Consider the following 23,946-nt stretch of genomic DNA (forward strand, 5'->3'; position numbering starts at 1 on the left):
CTCTGTAGAGATGCAAGGTCAGAATACACATTTCCTTCAAATGCTCTTCCATCACCATATTTTAGCTCCTAGTTCTTGACCGTTCTACTGGTGTTCCTCTCTATCTTTAGCCATTCACACATTAGTACTGTTTGCCCACTATCAAAAACATCATTTCTATGATTATATAAACAATACTCTGACTTCCAATAAAATCCAATATTTATAAAAAAAATAGCTCTTGTGCACTTATTGCTGTTATGTCATAACACAAACTATTTTGTCATTTAAAATAACTGTAAAATGAGTCTGCAGCCTTTCCTGTTTGGTGCATCAGTTAAGGGCAGGACAAACATAAGATGATAGTAAAGATGAAACACCACTGCGTATCCTTAGTCCTGGTTGAGCAGAAGGGTTGGACCAGACAACCTCCAGAGGTCCCTTCCAACCTCAAGCATTCCATGACTCCATACTGTTTTTTGTTGCAGTGCTGATTTTCTCTGAGCATGTAAAAAAATGTCTGAGGTTAGTGACTAAATACATCAAGACAATTTATTGCAACAATGCACACAAACACACAATCGATCAACTATTTATTCACTATTTACAAGTATAAATACATTAATGATACAAATATGCAGTTGTGTTCTTCATTATCATGGCACCTTAGATATGAATAACATACTTTGCAATTAAGACTCCTTAGTTTGACTAGGCACCTGTGCAGTCACCCCCCAAAATTTAACTGAAACAAATATAGCACACTAAGTTATACTTCTTCATATTTCTATAAATCTTTAGTACTAAAAGCTACTGTACACTGAATTTTTTATTTTTGATTGAACAAGACTTTGTTAGTTTCATAAAAGACTTAATAGTGTATTTGGTCCCAAGTCATAATTGCCTTCACAGTTCAGTATTTGACAGCATCAACAACTTCCAACTTTGCAGAGAACGTTTCCTTTTTTTTTTCCAAGTCAACTGGGAAGCCATTGCCAGCAGACATTATCAATGATCTGAATTCTGTCATTTCAGTTGCAAAACAACCTTCAAAAAGAAGGAAAGGGATAAGATCAAAGTTGGATGAGACAAAAACTTAATCAGTCCAGGAAATACACCCTTATGCTTTCTGTTACAGTATATGTAACTGTATAAATGTATCTTTTCCCTGGAAAATGTGCCACCCTGCTGCCAGCTCTCTTGTACAACCTCACACAGTTACTACTTCCAGCCACTTTCTTTAGCACTTACTGCACACTAACCGCTTTTTGGTTCCCCAAAACCAAAAAAGCAAAATGGTGGTTTCCAGGTCCACTAGGATTCCCTTTACACAAAGAACAGGCAGCACCATTACTAGAATGAATTCCTTCTTGTCCTCACCTAGAAGCATGGACACGAAAACAACCCATAGGTTCCATACAGACTTTCAAGCAGACACAGGGCACATGGAGACTACTGAAGTCTGTTCTGGAAGAACATTTGAGGGCTCTCATTTCAAGAGACCAGCACTTGTATCTGGACTAACACATTCACCTCACTGGGAACTTCGTAGTTACTCAGAGGTCTTACACCAGCAAGTTCACAAGGACTCAGGAAGAAAAAACATCAGTAAAAGCTACCTTATTAGCAGCTTCCAGTGCATTTATTAGGTTCTGCAGCTCTTCCTTATTCATTTCTATAGAAACTGGTTTAATTTCACCATTTTCTCTCACATCCAAGTCAAGATTGAGAAGTGGCATTTGCAGCATGGAGATCTTATCACTGGAAAGCGCAAGCTAGGAAGATTGAAGAAAAAACAACAAAACATAAGGCAGAGCCATTAAGTTTTTAGTCTTTCAGAGCATTAAATCTTTACTTAATATTGAATGGGTGCTACCAGAACAAACATCCACATGACAAAACTAACTGCTCACAATACCTGCAGGATTTTTTTTTTTTAATCCATTTGCTACATTTTTGGTTTTTTTCTTTAGATGAAAATAAAAGATATATTTGATCATGGCTCTTTAAAGTGAAGTATGTAAATTTTGTAGTCACTTTATAACGTTGACTAGCATAACTATTTTTGAAGGGGGCAGTAGGGTAAAAGAGGACAACTGTGCAGTTTTCAACTCTCTCTACAGCTGATCAAATATAGTTTATCAGATACTCTACTTGACTGATACTGATGAAGAAGATTATATACCAGTTATGCTTTATTTTTTGTTCACTATTACACCCACTCTGGTATAAGTAGGCCTTTTATAAGGTATTAAGTAGAGGATCAGTTAATAATACTGTTCATCAGCACTGTACAAAGCTATTTTAATAGTCAGCACAGAAGGTGTTACAACAAAGGACAGACAATCTCCTTGGGAGGATTCAATTAGAGCAAGTGAAAAAAAAAAACAACACACAAGTTCAAGGAAGAAAAAAAGTTGTTTAAAGCAAAATTAATACAATAGTTCAGACATGTACAAGAAATGTATGTCATGCAATAGGAAGAAAGTAAAAAAGAAATTTCCATGAGCAATGGTTAAAATAAACCACAAGCAACTAAAAGTCTGGTTTATGTTTTCCTCACCAGTAAATGCAGTTAGCAAAGCAGATCAATGATTAATAACAGCACAATACAATGCACATTTGCTCTCACAAAATCTTGTCTTTGGTGGACAATGCTCTTTAATTTCAAAAGCTGTTTACTACACAAATTATTTAACATAATGAAAATGGAAGACTATTTAACTACTCCCATGGACTAAGTAAACAACATTTCTTATGCTGTTTATATTTTATGTCTTTGTCATAGCTTAACTTAAAGCAGAAGTGGCTTTGTAACCCCAAAGCACCGTTTCATTTTAGGTAGGGCAGTCATCTTACTTACTATCACAACAAATCTAAAGATAAATGATTCCAAACTAATTATTAAGTAGCTGTTTAATACAGGAGTCTAAAAGTTTGAAAAAAAATCAGGGAATCACATCCTGCATCAGCCTACTACTCTTTATTTTAAATAATTTCTTTTTCCTTTGAGTAAAAATACTATCTATTTAAGCCTGTAAATCACGACAGTATATGAAACCCTGAAGATTACTTACAAACACTTCAACCTCCTTTTAGGAGAAAGAGAGAGAGAAACTGCAGCATTAAAATACAGAATTTTACGTTCAGTTTATACAAGCGTCTGTTATCATGAATGTGGTTTTCTGGTACCTTTAAAAATTGAGCCATGCCCCAGAATCAGCTGGCCCTACTAAGGAGATATAAAGATTCTTCTACATTGCAGGACACTTCTTTTTATATTCAAGCAACGTTAAAGAAAAACTCTCACCTTTAATTGCCAGTCAAAATCCTGCAGCTGGGCACATGATATTGCATTTACTCTTTCTACCAGTGCATTCCTGATTTCTTCCTTTCTGCCTTTTAGACACTTTGTGACTGCTTCTTGATAGTTTTCATTTAGCTCCTTTATCTGCTGAGCGGCCTACAAAAATCATAACAAAAGTTATGACAGTTTAAATTACTAATTAAAGAAATAAGATGTTCCACCTGTAATAGTTGCTTTGTTTTTGTTTTTGGTACCCAAGCTTTTATCTAAGTGTTACGCTATGCTCCACAGTCTCAGCCTTCTCTCCATGTCTGATAGTCAGTATTTATTACAGCAATGAAAAAACAAAAACAAAAAACAAACAAACAAACAAACAAAAAAAACCACCACACACACCAACGTCAACAATGTTCTTGTTTGGCAGTAATTCACAGTTGATGCAAACAGTCATTTACACTAAAAGAGACCATAGAATGAAGCCTTCTTAAACGCCATGCTAAACTCAAAACAAGAATCACATACACAATCAGCCAGGTTTAGCTCTGCGTTTCTGAACATCAGAGGGGGAACAAAATACATCAGCTCAGTAGGAACACACTGATGAACAGACTTTTCCGCAGCTTCACAAGTATCCTTGTTAGATGTAACTACTACCAGGTAGCGAAAAGACTAGGAATGGGCAAAAATGAGAATCAAGATTCCTGGTAACAGAAAAAACTTTTGCAAAAGTTATACACACTGGAATGGCCTTGAATGGTAGTCCCCATGCCGCATGGTCCATCCAGTCTAAGAATTTTCAGGACTTACATATAATTGCTATTTGACAACAAACGTGCATGAATTGTTTTTATTTCCAATGAACAGTAATGACAGGTTATGTATTTTAAGGAAAACATAGATTTAATTTATAGTACTTATCAATTTAAGTAACTAAAACAGCATTTTATCAAGTATTATTCAGCACTGTTTAATAAAAATGCCATCCATTTTTTTCTTATAGAAGACATTTCATTTTACCTCCAAACACTGCTCGCTTTCTACCTGTTTGAGGGTACTCAGATTTTGTCTGCTACTACTCAAATGCTACACTATAAAAACATTTAAGGGCTAAAAAAAAAAAAACTAGAAGGCTAATCACTACAGAGCGATTTCTCAAAGTCATATCCAGTCAGTGACGAGCCCATACCTCTTCATCAGACATGTTTTGGCCGACTGCAGCTTTGAAATACCTCCTGCTTTCTCCCAAAACCTCCATCCACTCCGCCAAACTCCAAACACTGCCATAGTCCTGGTACCGAGGGTATGCCCGGCCACATATGCCATCGACTATCTTATGAAGGAACTGAAACAAGGTGATATGTAAAAACATGAAGCGTTAAAAAACACGTTAAAAACACGTCGCTATCACTATTAACCTACACCAAATTCATCAGCTATCCCCCCCCAGCCCCTGGGTAGGGTCTCAGGCTCCCCTAGAACCGCAGCATCCCCCTGCCAGCCCCTCCCCGAGCACCAGGACGAAGCAATGGCGTCGAGGCCTCCTCCCCAGCAGCCTCGGACACAGCTTGGGCAGAAACGAGCAGGAGAAACCCCCGCTGCTCCGGGATGCGAGAGGGGAAAGCACAAAGCACGCCCCAGCCTGGGCGCCCTCAGCGCGCCCCCATATTTTCACTTTCGCTTCGCAGAGGCCCGCAGGGGTCAGAGCGGGAAGGCGACGCCACGGAGAGGCCCGCTGAGGGGACAGGGCCCTGCTCCCAGCCCGGAGCCCCCCAAAAACAGGAGCCCCCCACCTCCAGGGCCCGTCCCGGAGGCAGCTTCTCCAGCAGGAGCAGCATTTCCCGGCCCTTCCCTCAGCGGCCGCCGCCCTCCGTCGCCCCGGCGGCGCGCATGAGCAGGGGCAAAGGCCCCGCCTGTCGCCTCAGGAGGCCGCGGGTTCGATTCCCGGCCCCGCTGCTAGGCCGGGAGGCTGCCTCATGGTCATAGAATCGTTAATTGTTGGAAAAGACCTCCAAGATCATCTGGTCCAAGCGTCCCTCAAACACCAGTATCACCCACTAAGCCATGCCCCTAAGCATCACGTCCAAACTTTCCTTAAAAACCCCCAGGGAGTGCGCAAGGGGGTTACCACACGAGTACCCATCCTACTACTGCCCACCCTAACCTGCGTGGCCTTGAGGCAAACAAAGCCAGAACCTTCAAATTTCACAGATTTTTATCTGCAACAACATTTCAGCTATTTTGAAGTTCTCTCTGCTTTGTAGCTTTGCTTTTCACCTCTTCCCAGCCTAACTTTCAGCCAATCTCAGCGGAGGGAGGTCAAGGCTTCCAGCATTAAAAAAAAAAAAAAAAAAAAGAAAAGAAAAGAAAAAGGCTCAGACATTACATGAAACTGAAGAAGTTAGGGGAAATACTAAGTACCGAAGCTCATGCTGTGAGTACAGTGTTGGCCTGGAACAGCTCATTTTGTATCTCTGCTTTGCCAAAGCAGGAGAAGAAAGCCAGCCAGACTGGGACGGGGCATATGGAAGAGGTTTTAACATTAGCAACAAGCTTTCTGCACTTTAAGTTGATTTGAACATGGACATGAATAAGCAGGAACTACACCCCCCCCTTCCCCCCCCGGATCACTTGTACAAGAAAAACAGTTCAAATTCAAGCTCCAGCAAAACACTGGGTACAGAAGCTGATATACCTGTAGGCAGATCTTATTTCACTGAAATCACTTGGCTGATTCACAGGCATAGATTATACAAGCGTAAGCATAAAACCAGGCCCTAAGAATGCAAAAAGAGCTACAAGTCTGTACTGGTGGGTGCAAAGTTTGTGGGGAAAAAAATAAATAAATAAACAAGCACAGGCTGGTTAAGTCAGTTTGCAGCACGTCTTCTCCGACCGCCAGTATGAGAGGAACAGAGTGGTGTGTGGGAGTTTGGGGGAAGGAACAGATGGGGAGGAAGCAATTCCACGTTTTGCTGACTGCAAACTTTCAGATGCACCCAATTCCTCTCAGAGATCGCAAATGCTAATAAATTTTTAATAAAGGCTTCTGGAAAATGTATTTAAATTTATTATGGTGAAATTACTTCATGCTGCTATCGAATTCAGGAAAAGTTGAAATTGCAAAGAAAAATTTATTTTATTTTAGATAATTTTGAATAATAACCTCTTTTATTCTCCCAGAATATGCTTTGTTAGATGACTGGTAAGCTATCCAGTTTCTAACTGTACAATGTTGCACACTACAAACGAGAGCAGCAGGGGGAGCTTCTGCTTCAAAGAAAACAGAGCCAGAGACAACACAAGAGTAGTATAAAGGAAATCCAGATTTAGGGAAAAATAAGATAGGGGGATAAGGAGAAAGGTAGTGAGTCTCCCACTCAATTGAATAGGACCAAACAAGAGATAAATGCAACAGATTTACATAACACTTGAAAGACAGGAGTGTGTAAAAGAGGACAGGGAACCATGCATCCTGACAAAATCTCAGTGAACACCTTTCAAAACAGGTTTTTGCTTGTTTGTTTGATTGTTTTTTCCAGGTCTTAGGAATAAAGAGTTTCACTTTTCATAGATGTATAGCTTTTTATTTTATTTTATTTTATTTTATTTTATTTTATTTTATTTTATTTTATTTTATTTTATTTTATTTTATTTTATTTTATTTTATTTTATTTTATTTTTTTATTTGATCCACTGACATAGGAGGAGCAGAGTAGGACTGGGCAAGGAAATCAGAGCTGGGTTAGCTGAATGCATGTTGCTGAGCCCGTGTAAAATTACAAAGTAGTGTGGCAAACAAGACTGGCCTTGTCAGTTTGGAGTTTGTTTGGATTTGCATTATTTGGATCCACCATCAGGTCTTAGGCCTTGAAAATACCAACTTGTCATGGTTCTGTACCACAGCAGCAATAACCCACCCCACTCCTCTGAATGCAAGTTGTCGAGTAACCACAAAATCAGAGACAGGGAGGGAAACTTGTGGAAAGATAAGTAGGTAGACAAGAGACTCCACGATGACAAGGAGCAGCTTCACAAGTGAGAAATGTGGAGAGAAGTTTGAATTATAGTATCCACATTCCTACTGGCTCCTTGATGGTTTTGTTTGATTTTACAGATAACCAACAAGCTAAACTGCAGTAATTAAAACTATTTTTAAAATGAATTATTTTGTTGTCCTTGTTTTTAAAACATTTGGAAATAATTTAATAATCAGAATCTCTTAATATTATAGGGTTATATATTATAGCGTAGAGGTGGTTTACATTGCTCTAAGTATATCCAGTTGGAGGGAGCATCTGAAGATGAGTATAACACTGTCCCACAAGGAACTATTAAATTGGTATATTAGTAGAAATAGATGACGATGTATTTTACCAACAGGTAAAAAAAAAAAAAAAAGCATTAGGTACCCGTAATGCTTTTTAAGTGCAGAAGAAACATGAGACTGCGGTTCAGATCAAGCTGAGCTTAATTCATGGCCTGGAAAAGGGAGGTCCTGCTATTCCCTTTACTCCAGCTCTGCTTCTTTTTCCTTTAGGGTGCTTGTGGCTGCAGGATGAAACTGCAACTGCAGAATATAGCTGATACAGCTGAAAATGAATTGTTATTTTTTTACTTCTGTATTTTGGTCACAAAGTTAGATTTAAGCCGGGTTGCAACAGAGCACCACTTCTGGCAGGAGAGAACTTTGTGGTTAGGACTGAAGGGGAAGTCAAAACTACCCCTTCTGGCAGCACACGCTTAGAGCAGATGAAATTGGTCCTGAAATGAGTATCAATCAGTGAACCACTTTAACTATTAAACCAGAAATATAAAAAGCTTTTGTAGAAGCTTACTTATAAACATACACATTTTGATATGCTACAGCTAAATGAAATCAAAAATAATGTATCTTCATTTAATTTTTACACTGACCACTCATTCAAGCTTATAATAAGTGAGGCTGGATAAACAACTTGACACTGATGTGCAGAACATTCTTTATTAGCTATTTGCTCTTCATAAGCTATCATCTGCATCATTATCCTTATTCTTCAACAGCTGAAATGTCTGCAGGTTCACTGAATGTAGCATTCAGTCTTATTTAATTTTACCCTGGAGGTGACTTACATTCTTGAGATTATAGTCAAATCAGAGTTTCCTCTCTTGAATGAGAAATCGGTTTCTCAAATAATTTCACTTGTAAAATGTGAGCACACAAAGCCATGACAATATTTGGTCCCCCCAAGTTCTGAAACATAAGCTGTGGCACTGTGGCACACTCATGTATTTACTCTATGACACATGTTGAGTATGGTGCATCATACACAGTGGATATTGACTATGTCCGTATTTCTATACTTGTCTCTATCTTCTCTAGATTTTTCCAACAAAGAGATGTATTGAGAGACTTCATTAATTATTGATTTCACTTCTCATTCTGGAATTTCAAAATCCTCTGCAGCAGTTCTGTCCTTCTAACAGACTGCACTGAAGATCTAGCAATAGCTGTGAGGGATGTTCTTGTTCAAAATCACCTTAGAGACAAATAATTAATACACTGAACTCTCTACCACCTTTCACAGAAAAGAACATAGTAAGCACTTGCTACACTGTAAGATATTCAGAGAGAAACTGCTATTGCCAGAGACTCTCCAAGTATAGACTGAAGTACCAATGGATAAAATCCTGCAGATATTACTCAAAATTACATTAGTTGTATCATAAGATTTTCAAATATCTGTACTGAATACATCTTGACAACTGCATGGCTGAAGTAGTAGAAGGCTCAGGAGCCGATTTCACACCCTGTACAAGGGGAAATAACTTTGACCAGAAGAATGACCTGCTGTAGGCCAAGGAGCCTGTAGTTGGCTTGAGCCATATACCCACTGGGGTAACAGCTCTTAACTGAAGACAAACCAGAGTCAGTAACTGGGACTTTATGCTTGCGAGTCCCACTTGTCAATATCTGTCCATAAATGTGCAGGCACAGATTTATTTTGGGACCTGGTTATCTTGCTTTTCCTCTCCCATAACCATAATATCCTATTTTGCTTCTTTGACAGTAGGAGGAGGAGTCTTTGCCCTACTGCAGTCTCTATGAATATTCTCCTAACTCTCCTATTCTGCAATTCAGGCCCATTATTTCCTGTCTTGGGTTCAGGGAACATGCAGAAAACTTTTTTTCATCTGGTCTATTGCTACCATTTTATAAGAAAAAATCTATTGTTTCCATTTCTATTCTTCCACATTCCTGTTTTCTTTTTTAAGAGTCCTAGGTGAACTACAAATCAGGTACATGTCAGTACTGGAATTTTACTTGCCATGGTGCAGGTTTAATGATTGTAATGGCCGGAATGCAAAAAGACAACAAAAAATTCATAGTCACTTTTAGGACAGATGCATTAAAAACATAAGCCAAATCTTTGTCTCTAATCCTAACCCTAAAACTGTAATATCAATAATGAATGGTAATAAACTGTTGGTGCTTTTCAAAATTATTTGGACATCAGAAAAGATAAAAGAAAATGCCCTAGAGGTAGATTATAATGACTCTTCACCCTGCATGTAAACAACAATTAGTAGACACTGGAGTATGCTGCATAGCAAGTTGCACCATGTCATAATAGCAGTGGGGAGAAAGTATTCCTAAAATAATAAACACACTAGTAGGTACATCTCCCCTCATCCACACAAGAAATTCATGGACTCTATTTATTATATGACTCTGATTTGAATGCCACTATGTATTTTATTTTTATCACATAATATTTTATGGTAGTGGAAACAGCAGTTGGTCAAATACTTATGCTGGCAAAGCTCTGTTTTTGCTGACGGAGGTGGTTTCAGCAAGGGCATAAAAAGAGAAGGTAATTTTACCAGACTAAGTAGAAGCACAATTTGCTGATATAACTACATCCATGGTGAGGGTGTTTTTGCCAGTACAGCACAACAGTGCTTTGTTGTCACTAACTCCCTTCCAGTGTAAATTCAATCAATTACTCCCAAGGCAAATGGCCTTGGGATTTACAAACTTTCTGTCTTGTCAGTCTGTGTCCAGTTTGGCAGGACATCATGCTGGCCAGAAAGCCTAGACTTTCTTGGGGTCTATAGTTAATATATAAGGGGCAGCTTTCCACATGTGCATCCTACTTCTGTCCTTTCCTCTTCCATGGGAAATAGTTATATAGACTTCAATGAAGACATTCCTAGACTTTTGTTAAAGAGTAAATCCTGTCTACCCATGCCTGTATTCAAGCCCAGGAAAATGGAGTTTGTTATCGCACTATAGATGCACAAGTTTCTTTGAAAGATGTTTAACATGTTCCCATTGTTTATTTGTTGTTGTTTTTTGTTTGTTTGTTTGTTTGTCTATTTATTTCTTGACTCTTTGACTAATGCACTTAGCACAGAACTAGGATAAGGAAAAAATCCCAACTCTGTCATATATTATTTCCTAGACTCAGACAACCCACTTCATCTTCTTACATCTAAGTTTCCCCACCTGCAAAATTAAAATAGTAATGTCTGACTGTTCCTACAGGTAGTATAGGAATCCATTAAGTCTGTGGTTTTACATCATCATGTTTATGAGCTTTAATTAACATCTGATAAAAAAAAAAAAAAATGTATAATTTCCTCTGTATTTTGGAAAAGTATAACCATGACAGCAAGCCAGGTATGTGTCCAAAAAGATGGAAACTTTTTTCTTGGTAAATGTGGTAATATATCAAACAGGGCAAATACAGTGCTCTTGAGAAATACAAGAAAATATATCACAGAGGAAAAGGAGGCCTGAATAAATGCATTGAAAGCGAAGTTACCTCTTCTCTAAATGTTCATGCATTAATAAGAAATGTAGATTTGAGGAAGCAGCTGTAAGAGTCCTGGACAACTTCCTTACAGTTACCAGCTTTTCAAATCTTGCTAACTATTGCACTGTTGCTGCAGTTTTATGACCTGCATGACCTAGCATCCCGTTACAAATTCTGTTTTGAATGATATTACTGCAGTTCCTCTTCAGCATGAGAGAGAAAAGCCCAGCTGTTAGCCTCTGCTATCTCAGATTAGATACAAAAACAAGAGAAGTACTTTGCATACTTCTTTGCAACGGCAAATGATTTTCTCATGGCTTAGTCACTGATAGCTGCAAAAGTGTGAAATATGTATGGCTCATGAACAAATTCAAGATAGTAGTATCTGATATAATATCTGTTATACCGGTTCCTGCAGGTGGTGTAGGAATCCATTAAGTTTATGGCTTTACTCCGCCATGCTTACTAACTTCAACTAACATAATAAAAAACATTATTTTTTCTGTACTTTGTGAAATATAACCATGGTAGGAATATGCATATAATTATAAATATATAAATATATTTATAGTGAGGTAATGAATCTTATTATGCAGGTGACAATAGCTTTGACTAGAATTTTATTCAAACCAGATTTGCAATGGTTTAACACTATTGCATTAGTAGAGATATTATTGATTTTCAGTGAAGCAGCTGAGAGTAGATTTGCTGTTATTTAGAATTACTCTGGAGCAAATTCTGGAGTAGAGCTAACTAGATGATTTCTCCTGCTGGATTTTGCCCTGTGAAGATATGATCTACTCTTTCTTCTACAACCCACTGTAAGAAATGAATTAAGATATTTTCCTCTCATAGTTCAGAGAATGTTCCTGAAATATTCTGAAATATTCCTGAAATCCTGAGTGACTCTAAAGAGAAAATTTAGAATTACCTTAATTTTCCTCAAATAATTCCTTTATTTGTGTAAGTAAAATAAAGAGAAAATATAAATTGTTCGCTAGAAGATGGTATGTTTTTTCCATATGTTAATTACAATATCTTATATGGCATAAAATCCTAGCAAAGAGCAGTCATTCAGATATTGCCACATATAGTACTAGTCAAGAATAAACGCTAGGCTTACTTCCAAGCTTGAAGTTGACCTACAGATACTTGTGAAAGTATGTCTCTCTTCTCTTCACCGAGGCCATGACTTTTCATTAATTAATCTCAGATCTGTAATGCACTGGGCTAGCTGAGCGGACCAGAAATAAGCATGTGATAACTTCTGGGCCAAGTTAGTTAAAACCACACTTGTGCTTTATGTTGTTGTACTTGCTCTAGAAGATGAGGTAATCAGATAAAGAGGGGCAACTTTGCTGGGGCAAAGTTCCCCTTTCAAAATTGTTTAACTACTTAAACCCCATAAAAATGAATTTGTATCAGGGTGGTGTCTTGTGTCAATGGCACTTTTGATTTGATACTAGACTTCCTAAAATTGGGTTAAACATCTCATGAAAAGCCAGCCTTGGAAACCCTTATGGAAAATACCTGAGAGAATCAAAGTCTAAAGTGGCACTTTCCTATCCATCTGCTGGATTGCAAATAATTTCAATTTGTCCCACAAATGGGTATAGTAGTTGTGACATAAAATACTATGTAAAAATAGTCAGTGAAGCCCAAATTTTGTTTAGCAAGTCTGACCTGCCTGTTCAGCAGAAATGATGACTGAGAAAAACTGTTAAATGAGAAAAAAAAAAAAAAAAAAAAAAAACACTTGAGAAAAAAAAGTAACCTAGACAACAACTTTCCACAAGCACAGAAAAATAACATTTAGTAAGTAGTTCGTTTGATACCACTGACTCAGCTCCTTTTATGGTTTGATATGCAGAAGATAGAGAATTAAATTTATTTTGTGAACCAGATAAAATCAGCAAGTTAAATCACTTGCAGGAATATATATACAATGCAGCTTATATATACAATGAAAAGGAAGGCACATAAGTACATTCAGATTGTGTATCAAAGGAGTTCAGATGCACAATAAACTTGTAGCAGTGTAAACAAACTAATAACAAGTTTACAGCTGTAGATAAGATAAGGCTGAAGATTAGCCATGGGAAATTGCCACACCACAGTAAACAGAAAAAGAAGGGATAAAGGAATTTATCCAAGTACATCAAAGCCATCTGTGTATAATTTCACTTAGCTGGTACTACTTTCCAACCATACACACCTTCCTATTATCCCAGAATTAGTAACATTGATGATGTGTTTCTCTTCTTAAGAGATATAGTTTTGTGTCTCTTTATTCTTTCATTAGGCAGTATTAATTCCTTAACACAGGAATTCAGCAGGGTAGCGAACATGGGTTCATAGAATCCAATGAACTAGAGTTTCATTACAGGTTACTAATTCATCTGTATTGTAGCAATGCCAAGATAAGAAGCTGTAGGAAGATGATGAGATCTCATTTAAGATGTTTTGTTTTGTTTTGTTTTGTTTTGTTTTCTGTTTGTCATGGTAATTCAGAGCTGCTTGAAAGTAAGAAAAAAAAATTCCAGATTCCTTGCTAAATTCCAGTTGATGGTTAGTTATTTCCTGAAGAACAGGCAACAGAATGAAAATTTCTAAAACAATAATTCTCATCATCTTAATGACTTTCAGATGGAAGTACATAACAAACAATGGTCACGTCACAAGTGTTATATCAGCAACACTGCATCAATAATAACTACCACTGGCTGCTAGTAACTGCCCCACAAAACTGGAATATAACTCAAATTTCCAGATTCTCGGCATTCTGCAATTGGCTGCATATACTGGTATAAACCACACACAAAATGTGAGCACTGTACAAGTGAATAGTGCAGTCATTTATTCCTTTAAACTTGTCTACACAAGCTACGTCATGGCACTTTATCCAATATTAATTAAGGTCTGCATAGATTTGTTAAACTGCATTACACCTTTGGGTGGATACTTTTTTACAGAATTTAGTTAGCCTTCATTCAGTTTGATATAATTCATTTTTATCATGTTAACTTTACCAAAACAAATGTCGATGGATAAACATAAGGAAGAAAAAGAGCAATTTAAATCATTAAAACAATGGTCACTGCTGGTAAAAGACCAAATGGGTATGCAGTTTAGTTTAGAAGCTTGGAGATAATTCTTAACCCACAAAACAACCATATTCTGGACCAGTTTTCTCATACAGTAATAACAACAAAACACCTAATTGTTTTTAAGATAAAGCTGAGCCAGTTTATGAACCAGATTACATGGTATGCCTGCAATGACAAGGGTCATTCAATGACCCAGAAGGTGACTTTCAGGGAAGTTCCCGTGATACTATTTACGTGTTTCCTCTACCTCACTCAAGATTTGCAAGGTGTACGTATTATGCACAGAATATATCTTGCACTGTAAATATATATTCACAAAAGCAAATGTTACATCTTTAAAGCTGAGCATGCATGTTCTGAATCACTAGCAAATACTTTCACAATATGGTGTTTATTCTCCCTTGTTTCAATTCTTCATTTTTAAAATGAAAGTAGCAATACCTTCTTGTCTCACAGGAAGCTATGAAAGAAAATTCATGAATATTTATAAAATGCTTACTCAAGTAATGAACACAATCTCTCCATGAGGAGATCAATAAACCCATTCCACTTTACACACTGTAAATAAAGGTTATAGTCACACTCAGACTAGAACAAAGACCAATACAGAACAGCTGTCTCATTCACTGTGCATCCATCATCCTGAGAACTGAATCAGACTGAGCTCCCGTCAGGAAGTGGATGTGAAGATCTTGTGTTAAGAGACTAACTACCCCAACACATCTGCATAAGAGGCAGCTTTACTTTGCACTGGCAAAACAGAAGGTTTTAACACATATCATTAATTAGGACTTTAAATGCATTATTTAGCCAATGATCTTGTAAACAATAATTCAATACAATTTAAAATTTAAGTTTTCTGGTGAAATCTCTGCTAAAGTTAAATTATTTGGGTTTACTGTAGAGCTATGGAGAAGAAAAGTGATCAGATTATTGGGTGATAGTCAAGAAATTTTCTGGCTACAGTTTATGAGTATGCTACCATGTCTTCAAAGATATTTAAAGCAGACACATCATAGTATGTCACTATTTACACTGTAAATACACACCAGATCTCTGAAGCACATCCATGGTCCTGACACTGACGCACCTTGTACTTGCTAAGCCAGTCCAAGAGCATCAACACTGCAGTAATAACTATCTATGTCTATAAAGTCAAATCCCCACTGGCACTGTTATTTACGTGGATTTGGCACTAGAATGTCTGGGGAATCATATCCAGGTTCTTAGTATTTCATTAACTGGAGATGCTCCAGGAAATGCTTGATGGCATGCTGTGACAAATCTCCATCCTCCTTCCAGGTGTTCATGGGAAAGTTTTCAATCTGCCAACACATTTAGTTAGCACAATTCCCATGACACACATTCCTCTCTTTCATGTGTCCCTATCAGTGCCAATATGAGCACAGCTGGATGAGCTGTTCATGCTGATGCTTCCAGAGTTACTGCAGCCACAAACTGATAGAGGGCTTGAAGAACACAGAAGACCAAAGAGCTCTCCAGCTCTGCTAATGTCATCAATATATCACTCTTGTGCCCACAGTTTTTCCTTCCCATGTTCAGGAATTAATATGGAACACACCTGCATCCTGCACAGGAAAAACAGAGATATATCCATGTGGGAGGCATTCAGTGTCATTATCTCCACACATACAAAAGTTATCAGGGAGATTTCCGAATCAAATATTATCTCTGGTGTTTGTCTTCTTTGTATATACTCTTCCATAGGCTATTTGGGAGAAGACAGCTTAATTACACCTTAGAGATGCTGGACGGTCACTTTGTATGCTTGGGTCCAATACCATTTGTACTACTGGACAGTAACACAAAAGGATAAAAGTGAAACCATGTACTTGTAACTCGAGTAAACCCACACAGTCAGGCCTACCTCTTGGAGCAGCTCGTATACCCTACCTCTACAAGTCTAATTAAACTGCAAAGACTGCAGCACTAAAGTAGCTGTGTTTCTTCTGGCAGCCAAGCTAGCTCATTTAAGGTTTGGTCAGGTATTTTTGCAGTGCACTGATATGCAGGCCTAGCTCGGGCAATTGTTATTGCCAGGCAAACAAGGGAAATAAACAGATGCCTTTTGTAGTCGTGAGTTTACAGAATGGAATGACATGCATGAAAAAATATGAATGGGGAAATGTGGGACTCTGCATATCAATTATTTACAACTCCAATGTGATTACAGGAGAGGTAGCTATTTTGTTAAAAGCTTTGTGATGTTCTCTTCTTTCTCAAGCAACCGGAATGATACAATAAATCAGTATGTTAACCAATAAAATAACATTAAATTACTTGCTTTCTGGCAGGCCCACTATCATCTTGTAGCAGCTCGCTCTGCCTTCCTGTGTTGCATCCTCTTTCCTATAGCACCCGAGCCAACAAAGGTGGTGTATCCTGCCAGAGAAACAGAACATCTTGTTTTTTCCTACCCAGAATAAAACTGCATAATTTCAAATCAGCAATTATGGACTTAACTTCATGTAGATGTATATTTATTCCACTCCATATGCCAATATGTTTTGAAATTCCTGATAGCCATACAGGCAGTTCAAAGAACAGACTGCCAGGTGCCGTTCACTGAAATATAACGTGAGGGTTTTTAGTGTGGGCTCAAGGAGACAAGACATGCTAAAATGCAGGCAAACATGGGAAAACCCTACCACAGACACAGAAAGGAGAGCACAACCAGCAGCCACTGCTCAGCACAGCCCTCTCCACTTTCTTGTTAGGACTTCATTGTTGATACTGGGCAAGTACTTGTAACTCCAGTTCATTTCAATAGGGCCAAAAGGGTCTGCAAATAACTTTTTTTTTTTCTTTCTTTCTTCCTTTTTCATCAGAGGATGACCTTAGAATAGAAATCGTCTGACTTAAGTGTGATTTCTTGTGGTTTCTTTGTGAAGAGCAGCCTTCAAGAGTACTCTCACAGGCCTTAAGTGCATAAGGGCTGGGTTGGGCTTCAGAAAGGTTATTGATGAGAAAACTCACTGAGGTTCCTGATACCAGCGATTTGTTTAAGATAATTAGGGCAGTTTCTCAATCGCCAGAGGCTTACTTCTTAGAAAACGAGGGAGAGTGTTTGCTAACCTCGATTAGCCCAGTGGCTAGAAAACTCCTCGTTTAGACAGGCCGAGCTGCCTTCAGCGCCAGGCTGCGCTGGCAAAAGACCAACAACGTCAATTTCCAGGGCAAGCTTGTCCAAGGCAGCCAGAGCCCTGTCACAGCAGGGCTCCTGCCCTGGCCTCCACCGGCTGAGGCCTCAGGTCAAAAAAAGAATAAGTCCTTAAACGATAACAACCTTTGGGTTGCCAGCACTGAAGCCGAGTTGTTGACGGCAGCTTATTTATTTATTTAAGTATTTATTTAAGTATTTATTTATTTATTTCCACTTAGAGAAGTCTGAGCACGGCCTGCTCGGAGCAGGGTAAGAGGAAAGCAAGCGAAGTGGGTTCCAATTCGCAACTGCGTTTTCAGAAGATGGAGGCGGCGAGGGGCGAAGGGCGCTGAGGGGAGCCGGGCTCCCGGCGGAACCAGGCGGCGGAGGGGCGCGGCGCTAGGCGGGCTCGCCGGGGGAGGCGGCCGGGGGCCGGGCAGCACCGGCGGGGCGGAGCGGAGCCGAGCGAGGCGGTGGAGCTGGAGCCGGAGGGAGAGTGGCAGGCGGCAGGGGGGTCGCGGCCATTACGCTGGGATGTGAGCGGGGACACTGGTAAGGCTGCCGGTGGGGCGGGGAGCCTGTGGCGAAGGAGGAGGAGAAAGAGGAGGGCGCCGGTGCCGGGAGCTGGCGGGGGAGAAAGGCGCCGAGGCGTGCACCCGGGGCTGCGTGTGGCCGAGGGAGAGCCGCAGCCTTGCCGAGGTGCCCGGCGCCCTGCCGGGGGGCAGCGTCCTCCCAGCCCCGCCGCGGCCCCTGGCGCGGTGCCTGCGGAAGTTTTAGCGGGGAGGGGAAGATAAGGACCTGTCGGTTCTCGCCTCGGAATCGGATATGGGTCTGGTTTTTGTAACCCTGCCCTTCCGCGGTGAAGGTGATGTGCCGGTGGAAAGCAGGAGGTCTGGGGGACGCCGAAACGCCCCACGCTAAAGCTGACAGGATCGACCGTCCCTCCAGTGACTGCCACTGAGCGATAGGGCGGCTGCACTGGGCAGTGGGAAAGGGCGCTCTTGTGTCTTGTTCGTGTGCTCTTCTGTGTGTCTCCAGGGCCATAAGGCCACCCCTGTTCATGTTAACACCATCGACTGAACTTCACGGGAAACAGACTAGGAAAAAAACAGAACAAAGCAACCAAAGCATAGTTAAGACCTTGACAACAATAGCTTGTGTGGGGGACATTTTAATTGTTCATGCAGCAACTGAAGGAAAGGGTGGAAGCTTTTACATAGTTTGTTGGTTTATAGCAAGGTCTGAGTAAGTTACACTGAAATCCCTAAGCTTCAGGAAAGTACAGAGGGGTGCACACAGTAAGCTACCCGATTAGGCCACACGAATAATTACTTGGCTTAGTAATGAAAAAGTGTTCACAAGGATGTGAAAGAGAAATCAGAGTTCCCGGAAGGAAATTGTTTTTCTATCACAAGTACAGCTACTGAAGAAGAAAAATGTACTTTTAATATTCAGATTACCATTATTTTCATACTAAAATAGTACTTACACATTCACATCTCAGCAATGACCATACGATTGAGAAATCTCTTATTTAAAAGCATGCATTCTCACATCATCACTATAAGATACCAGAAGTGTCATTATCCCTATTTTCATAAGTGATGGATTGCAGCAGAGAGACACTAAATGATTTCTCTAAGATCAGAGTGGAATTTTATTCTCACAATACCTTTGCATATCCCCAAATCTGGTGCAAAGCTGTTTTATATCATATTAAGCTGACTCTTTACAATTTGTGGACAGATATTATTTACAGTAGCAAAAGCTAGCACACACAGACTAGGATCACATTCTTTTGTTAATTGCTACTGTTGTGGATGATTTGGATTTCAAAGGCAATATCCACAGCTGATATGCCTTTCTAATGAAAACTAGACCAAACTCAGAACTGGGTGCCCTACATAAGTACTCAAAGACACTCTTAATCTGACATTCTTGTCCTGCCTCCCTGTGCCAACAGGAGTACTTTCACAGCTGTAGGCTGGATCAGGAAATACATCTAATAGTTTTGTTGTCTTTGGCTTAGTGAAAGGGCTTATGAATCAATGAATTGAACCAGGTTCAGTAAGTACCGTAAGTAAGATGCATTATGAGAAAGGCAGGAGCAGGAGGTAGGAGAGGCAAGACCCACTCCTTTCAGTGTCAGCTTTTAGATCAGTTCAGCTACACAGCATTGTATCTTCAGTGTCTTATGCCTTGGTCTCTTAAAAATGTTGAAGTTACTAGTGCCATTGTTTGAGCATTCTTAACTTCCTGCATTCTTTTCCAGGCTACTATGTCTTTTGGCATAACTTTTAATATTAAAATCTTTAAAGATGCACAGTTGCAGTTGTATCATCCTGAATTGCTGGATGATACCTCTCCCTTTCAGGCCTGAAACATCCTGGCAAGAGGCACGTTTTATAGGGTTGCAGAAGCTCGGTAGTGGTTCAGGTGGATTCACAGGTTATTCCTGTCAAAATATTCCCGAGCAGTTGACAGGTTTCAGTGTTCTATGACAAATAACTGGTTGTATTCCTGATGTTGTAAAAGAGTCAGCATTATCAAAAATTCACTTGAGTGTTGGAAAATTACGTTCACAACTGTCTTGAATTCTGTTGAACAGTGTTGTGGCTGATGACCACCCATATCACACCTAATTGCAGTATCTGTAATGGCTTTTAAAAGCCCTGTCTTATTCATGGAAACCCAGAAACTATCAAAATATTCTGAAATCCTGTTTAAAATGTACATAAATACTGGCTTCATTTCTTTTGTTACATTAATGAAAAAAAATGCACCTGTATGTTCCAAGTATAGGCTTGATACACAATTACTGCCTTGGACAGCTAGCAGTTGAATAGTGTCAAGTAATATTAAGAAAAGTCTGCAAGATCCAAGCCTAATTTTAGACCTAGATATAATAAACAGTACTGGGAGAGAAAAATATATATATATATAATAATAAAAGATATGCAAGTGGAGACCAGTAAGAAAGGCAATGATGAAATCAGCAATACTAAATTAAGTAGAAGTGATGCAAAAGATTTCATGAAGCTGAAATAAGGAACCAGACATCTGCTTAGTTCAATTCTGACCCTCAGAGCTGCCTATCTGAAGGGATCTGTCAGCTGTAGAATATGCAGGTGCATCACATCCATTGCAGCTGTTTCAGCTTCTTAAAAATCAGAAGGCTGTATGTAAATTGTTCATACTTAAGATATACTTTTGGTAGGTATGACTGCAGCATGCTTAAAGTAGGTTTGTTCTGGCTGGCTAAAAACCAGTGAAGCTGTACTGGTACAGGCCTTGACATGAGCTGTGCAAGTCTGTGCAGTGCTTGAAGGCCTTCATGGAAATCTGTGCTTTTGTGGCTTTCCTACTGTTAATATCTAGATAAAGTAGCTCAGGTTATATTCACACCTGTAGCATCCACATTTCTGTCTTCTGGTATTGTCTGAGAAGTCTATTCAAAAACAGAAGATCTTTAAGGTAAAAGTCAAATCTAGTGTTCACTGAAAGTGAGCTGTGGAGGATTTTTCAGATTTGAGATGCCCTCTTTTTGTACCTGTATGTACAAAATTGTTGTACCTCCTTCCCCAGATCCTTCAAAGATCCATAGCGGATTAAACTCTGGATGCCTTGTGAGAGATTGGAACTCTTAAGAAGCTGCTAACGCAGATGTGTTAGAAAACCAGAAGAATAGGACAAGTCACTAGCTGGAGATTTAACCTGCAATTTTGGGAACTCAAGTAAAGGTTTGTGCTGTAACAGGCACTTCCAGTATCAATTTGGATAAGTAACTGGTTTTCTCTGTGCAACAGTTTTGTCTCTTTAAAGAAATTGACGTGGTTAAAAAACAGTGGTACTGCCCATATGGATCTATTTCCTTCAGTACCAGTTACTGTAATTTAGGGAGCCTACACTGAATATAAAAATCACATCCTTCTGGATCATATGAACACCAGTATAACTTTTGTAACATGGCTCAGGCCTTAGTTTTACTGTGAAAGTAAGGGGAATTTCACACGTATCAAAACTGCTGCTGTGATTAAATGCTGCGTGACCACAAGTTTAAGATAGCTTGTGAGAAAAGAGTCACAAAAGAGTAAGACTTAACTTTGAAAGTTTTGGTTTGCAGTTCTGAGATGCCTATATGACAGGTGAGAACAGGGCATAAAGCAGAACTTTGCTGATGAATAGAGAGGAGGGTGGAAAAGGTTTGCACAAACCACAGCTCTCTGGTGGTGATTCAGTTTTATTTCAAAACTGATTGCCTGTAACAGAAGTACATAATTTCATTTGAGTTTTAAACCTAAAATTGGGTAGTGTGTGATTTATTTATGCCTGTAGGTACAGAATCTAATTGGCATCCTAAGTAACTTTACCCAATGTGGAAGAGATTCTTGCTACATGTACTGCTCCCACACTGCAGCACATTAATCAGCATTACTGCATGTATGCTTTGCTATTAAATTACCTCATGTAAAGGCCTAGGCGCTTCATGGGAACTGAAGTTTTGATTCCTGCAGGTTTTTGGTATTTTGTCTCATAAATTGGCAGTACAGATCTCTTATCCAGATCTGTTTAGCATTCTAGAGTTCTCTGCAGTTTATTAGCATGCAAAGATGTGTTATAAACTTGTAAAATTGCATGTTACAGAGAAGGTAGCAAACCTTAGGAAAAAAAAAAATATATATATATTTCAGATTAGTCTTTAGGCCATGGATCCTTTAAATTTCTCTGTGGTCTAGTAGCTTCTGAATTGTTGAAGATTCAGATGCTGTTCTGATTTTTAACAGCCTGTGTAGTTCTGCCAGTGTACTCTGGTCATAATGTAGTGAAACAAATGCTAGCAAACCTGTGCAGCAACATTTGCTAAGACGTTTAAATGGGACTTTGCATGGATCAGGGGTTGTCCACTCTTCCATAGCTTTGTGTAGCGTGAACTCTGAGTTAAATTTATTTTTCTTCCCTGCTTCTTTAATCTCCGCTCATCACCCAGAACTTCAGACCTACAGAACAACCTGAAGTATTCAAGTAGGGGCTAAGAAAAGTGTTGCTACAGAGATGCATTGTCTGAATCTCTTTATTTTTTTGGTTCTGTACAAGTTTTTCAGGTCAGATAATGCAATTTTATTGATTGCATTTCTGTTTGCCAAGGATTGATTGAATGGGAGCGGGCCCAGGGGACACACAAGGCCTCCTGCACACTATGACCAAAGGCTGTGCCTGAACAGGAATAGGATGGCAACAAGCACAATATGCATGCATGTGCCAAAGGTCTGAGGAATATTCTCATGAAATATGTCATTTGCTGGAAGTATTTAACAAAGAATTTTCAGAAAGAAAATGGCTAACTATTTGGAAAGCATAGCAAAAGACGGATGTTGTCAGAAGGGAGGAAGTGGTCAAGAGAAGCTGGGGTAAATGGTAGGTTACTTTACGTGACATGGAAGCAAACAACCACAGCATAATAGTAAGGTGCAGTACCAGAGCACTCTGTCTATTGACTAAATTATCCATGCATGTTTGACTAATAGTCTCCAGAAAAGAATCTGCTATAGGAAAGGTCAGGGATTGCCAAAAGCTACGCTGTAACATAACTGGAACTGAGGGATTTTTAGTCTCAGTTCCATCTCCCTGCAGGAAAACTAGGAGCGAAGGTTTGCAACCAGTTACAAATGTGATACTTCCCAGAAGTGGAAGCTGAAAGAGTTTACAAGAGACAAAGAAAGGCAAGTGATGGGAAAAGAAAGCAATTTCACAGGATGTACATGCAAGAGAATGCTTATACTGAGCTTCATGGTGAAAGGTCCTTCTTTCCAGGTATGGACCACTTAAAGTAGGGATTTTCACAGTGCTGCCACTAGCAGAGAATTATTAAAGGCTTTTTTATTGTGATACGGGATGGTCAAGCATGAATAGTATATAGTGTTTATCTGTTTTGTGGTGAAAGTGGCACTGCTTTTACAGAGCCAACCAGCTCTTGCATGTTAACCATTATTAGTCCTTCCAGTTTTCCATTAGGATATCTCAAAAGTGCTTTATAATAAGAGGAAAGAGTCAAAGTATATGAGGGAAGAGAAGCAAAGAACATGTCCAGACTTTTCATCCAGTGTCAGACAGTTCCCTTCCACATTTCATTATCATGTGACATTAATGAGCTTGCCTATCTGCATGTGAGATATACCTGGATTAACACTACACTATTAATGTTCTCCTGAGTATACAGCATGAAATTGAGAACAAAATCTATCTAGCACTGTCCTCAAACTAAGAATTAGATAGATCATTTGCGCTTCTTGTTTTTGAACACACAAAAAATGTTCTAGACTCCTTAAAAATAAACCTTTTATTGGTTTAAATAATTAAATACTGTTTCAGAGTTAAGTTCTGTCTCACATCAATCTAAAAGTAACTTTTGTGGGTCTTTGGCATATGTTTAAATAAACATCAAATTTTGTTTTGCTGCCTTAAATTTGAGTCAGGCTAGAGAACTGAAGAAGGTGCTATGAAAAATAACAGGACATGAGGGTCAAATAATAGTTTAAGAGAAGGGGTTTTGTAGTAAAATTGTTTAAAACAGCTTTTATTTGATGTTCAGCAGCT

The 23,946-nt window shown here is 39.1% G+C and overlaps 2 protein-coding genes across 3 annotated transcripts in view; one reads left to right on the forward strand and one right to left on the reverse strand.

The window, feature by feature from the left end:
• Positions 1-517: 517 nt before the first annotated feature.
• Positions 518-5,224, reverse strand: COMMD8 (COMM domain containing 8). The gene is made up of 5 exons (XM_084516538.1): positions 5,077-5,224; positions 4,473-4,628; positions 3,290-3,442; positions 1,599-1,754; positions 518-1,026 (listed from the first exon to the last, which is right to left on the reverse strand). The coding sequence occupies exons 1-5, from the start codon at positions 5,119-5,121 to the stop codon at positions 1,006-1,008; spliced, it is 531 nt and encodes a 176-aa protein (XP_084372664.1). The 5' UTR covers positions 5,122-5,224; the 3' UTR covers positions 518-1,005.
• Positions 5,225-17,586: 12,362 nt separating this feature from the next.
• The window catches only part of ATP10D (ATPase phospholipid transporting 10D (putative)), a 41,737-nt gene continuing 35,377 nt past the window's right edge, over positions 17,587-23,946 (forward strand). The window contains exon 1 of one of the 2 annotated variants that reach the window (XM_084516694.1): positions 17,587-17,904. The gene's annotated coding sequence lies outside the window, so the exon portion shown is untranslated. The remainder of the gene's footprint in view (positions 17,905-23,946) is intronic. The other variant, XM_084516693.1, reaches the window with a different exon arrangement.

The sequence above is a fragment of the Aythya ferina genome (assembly GCF_964211825.1).
Source record: "Aythya ferina genome assembly, chromosome: 4".
NCBI classification, from domain to species: domain Eukaryota; kingdom Metazoa; phylum Chordata; class Aves; order Anseriformes; family Anatidae; genus Aythya; species Aythya ferina.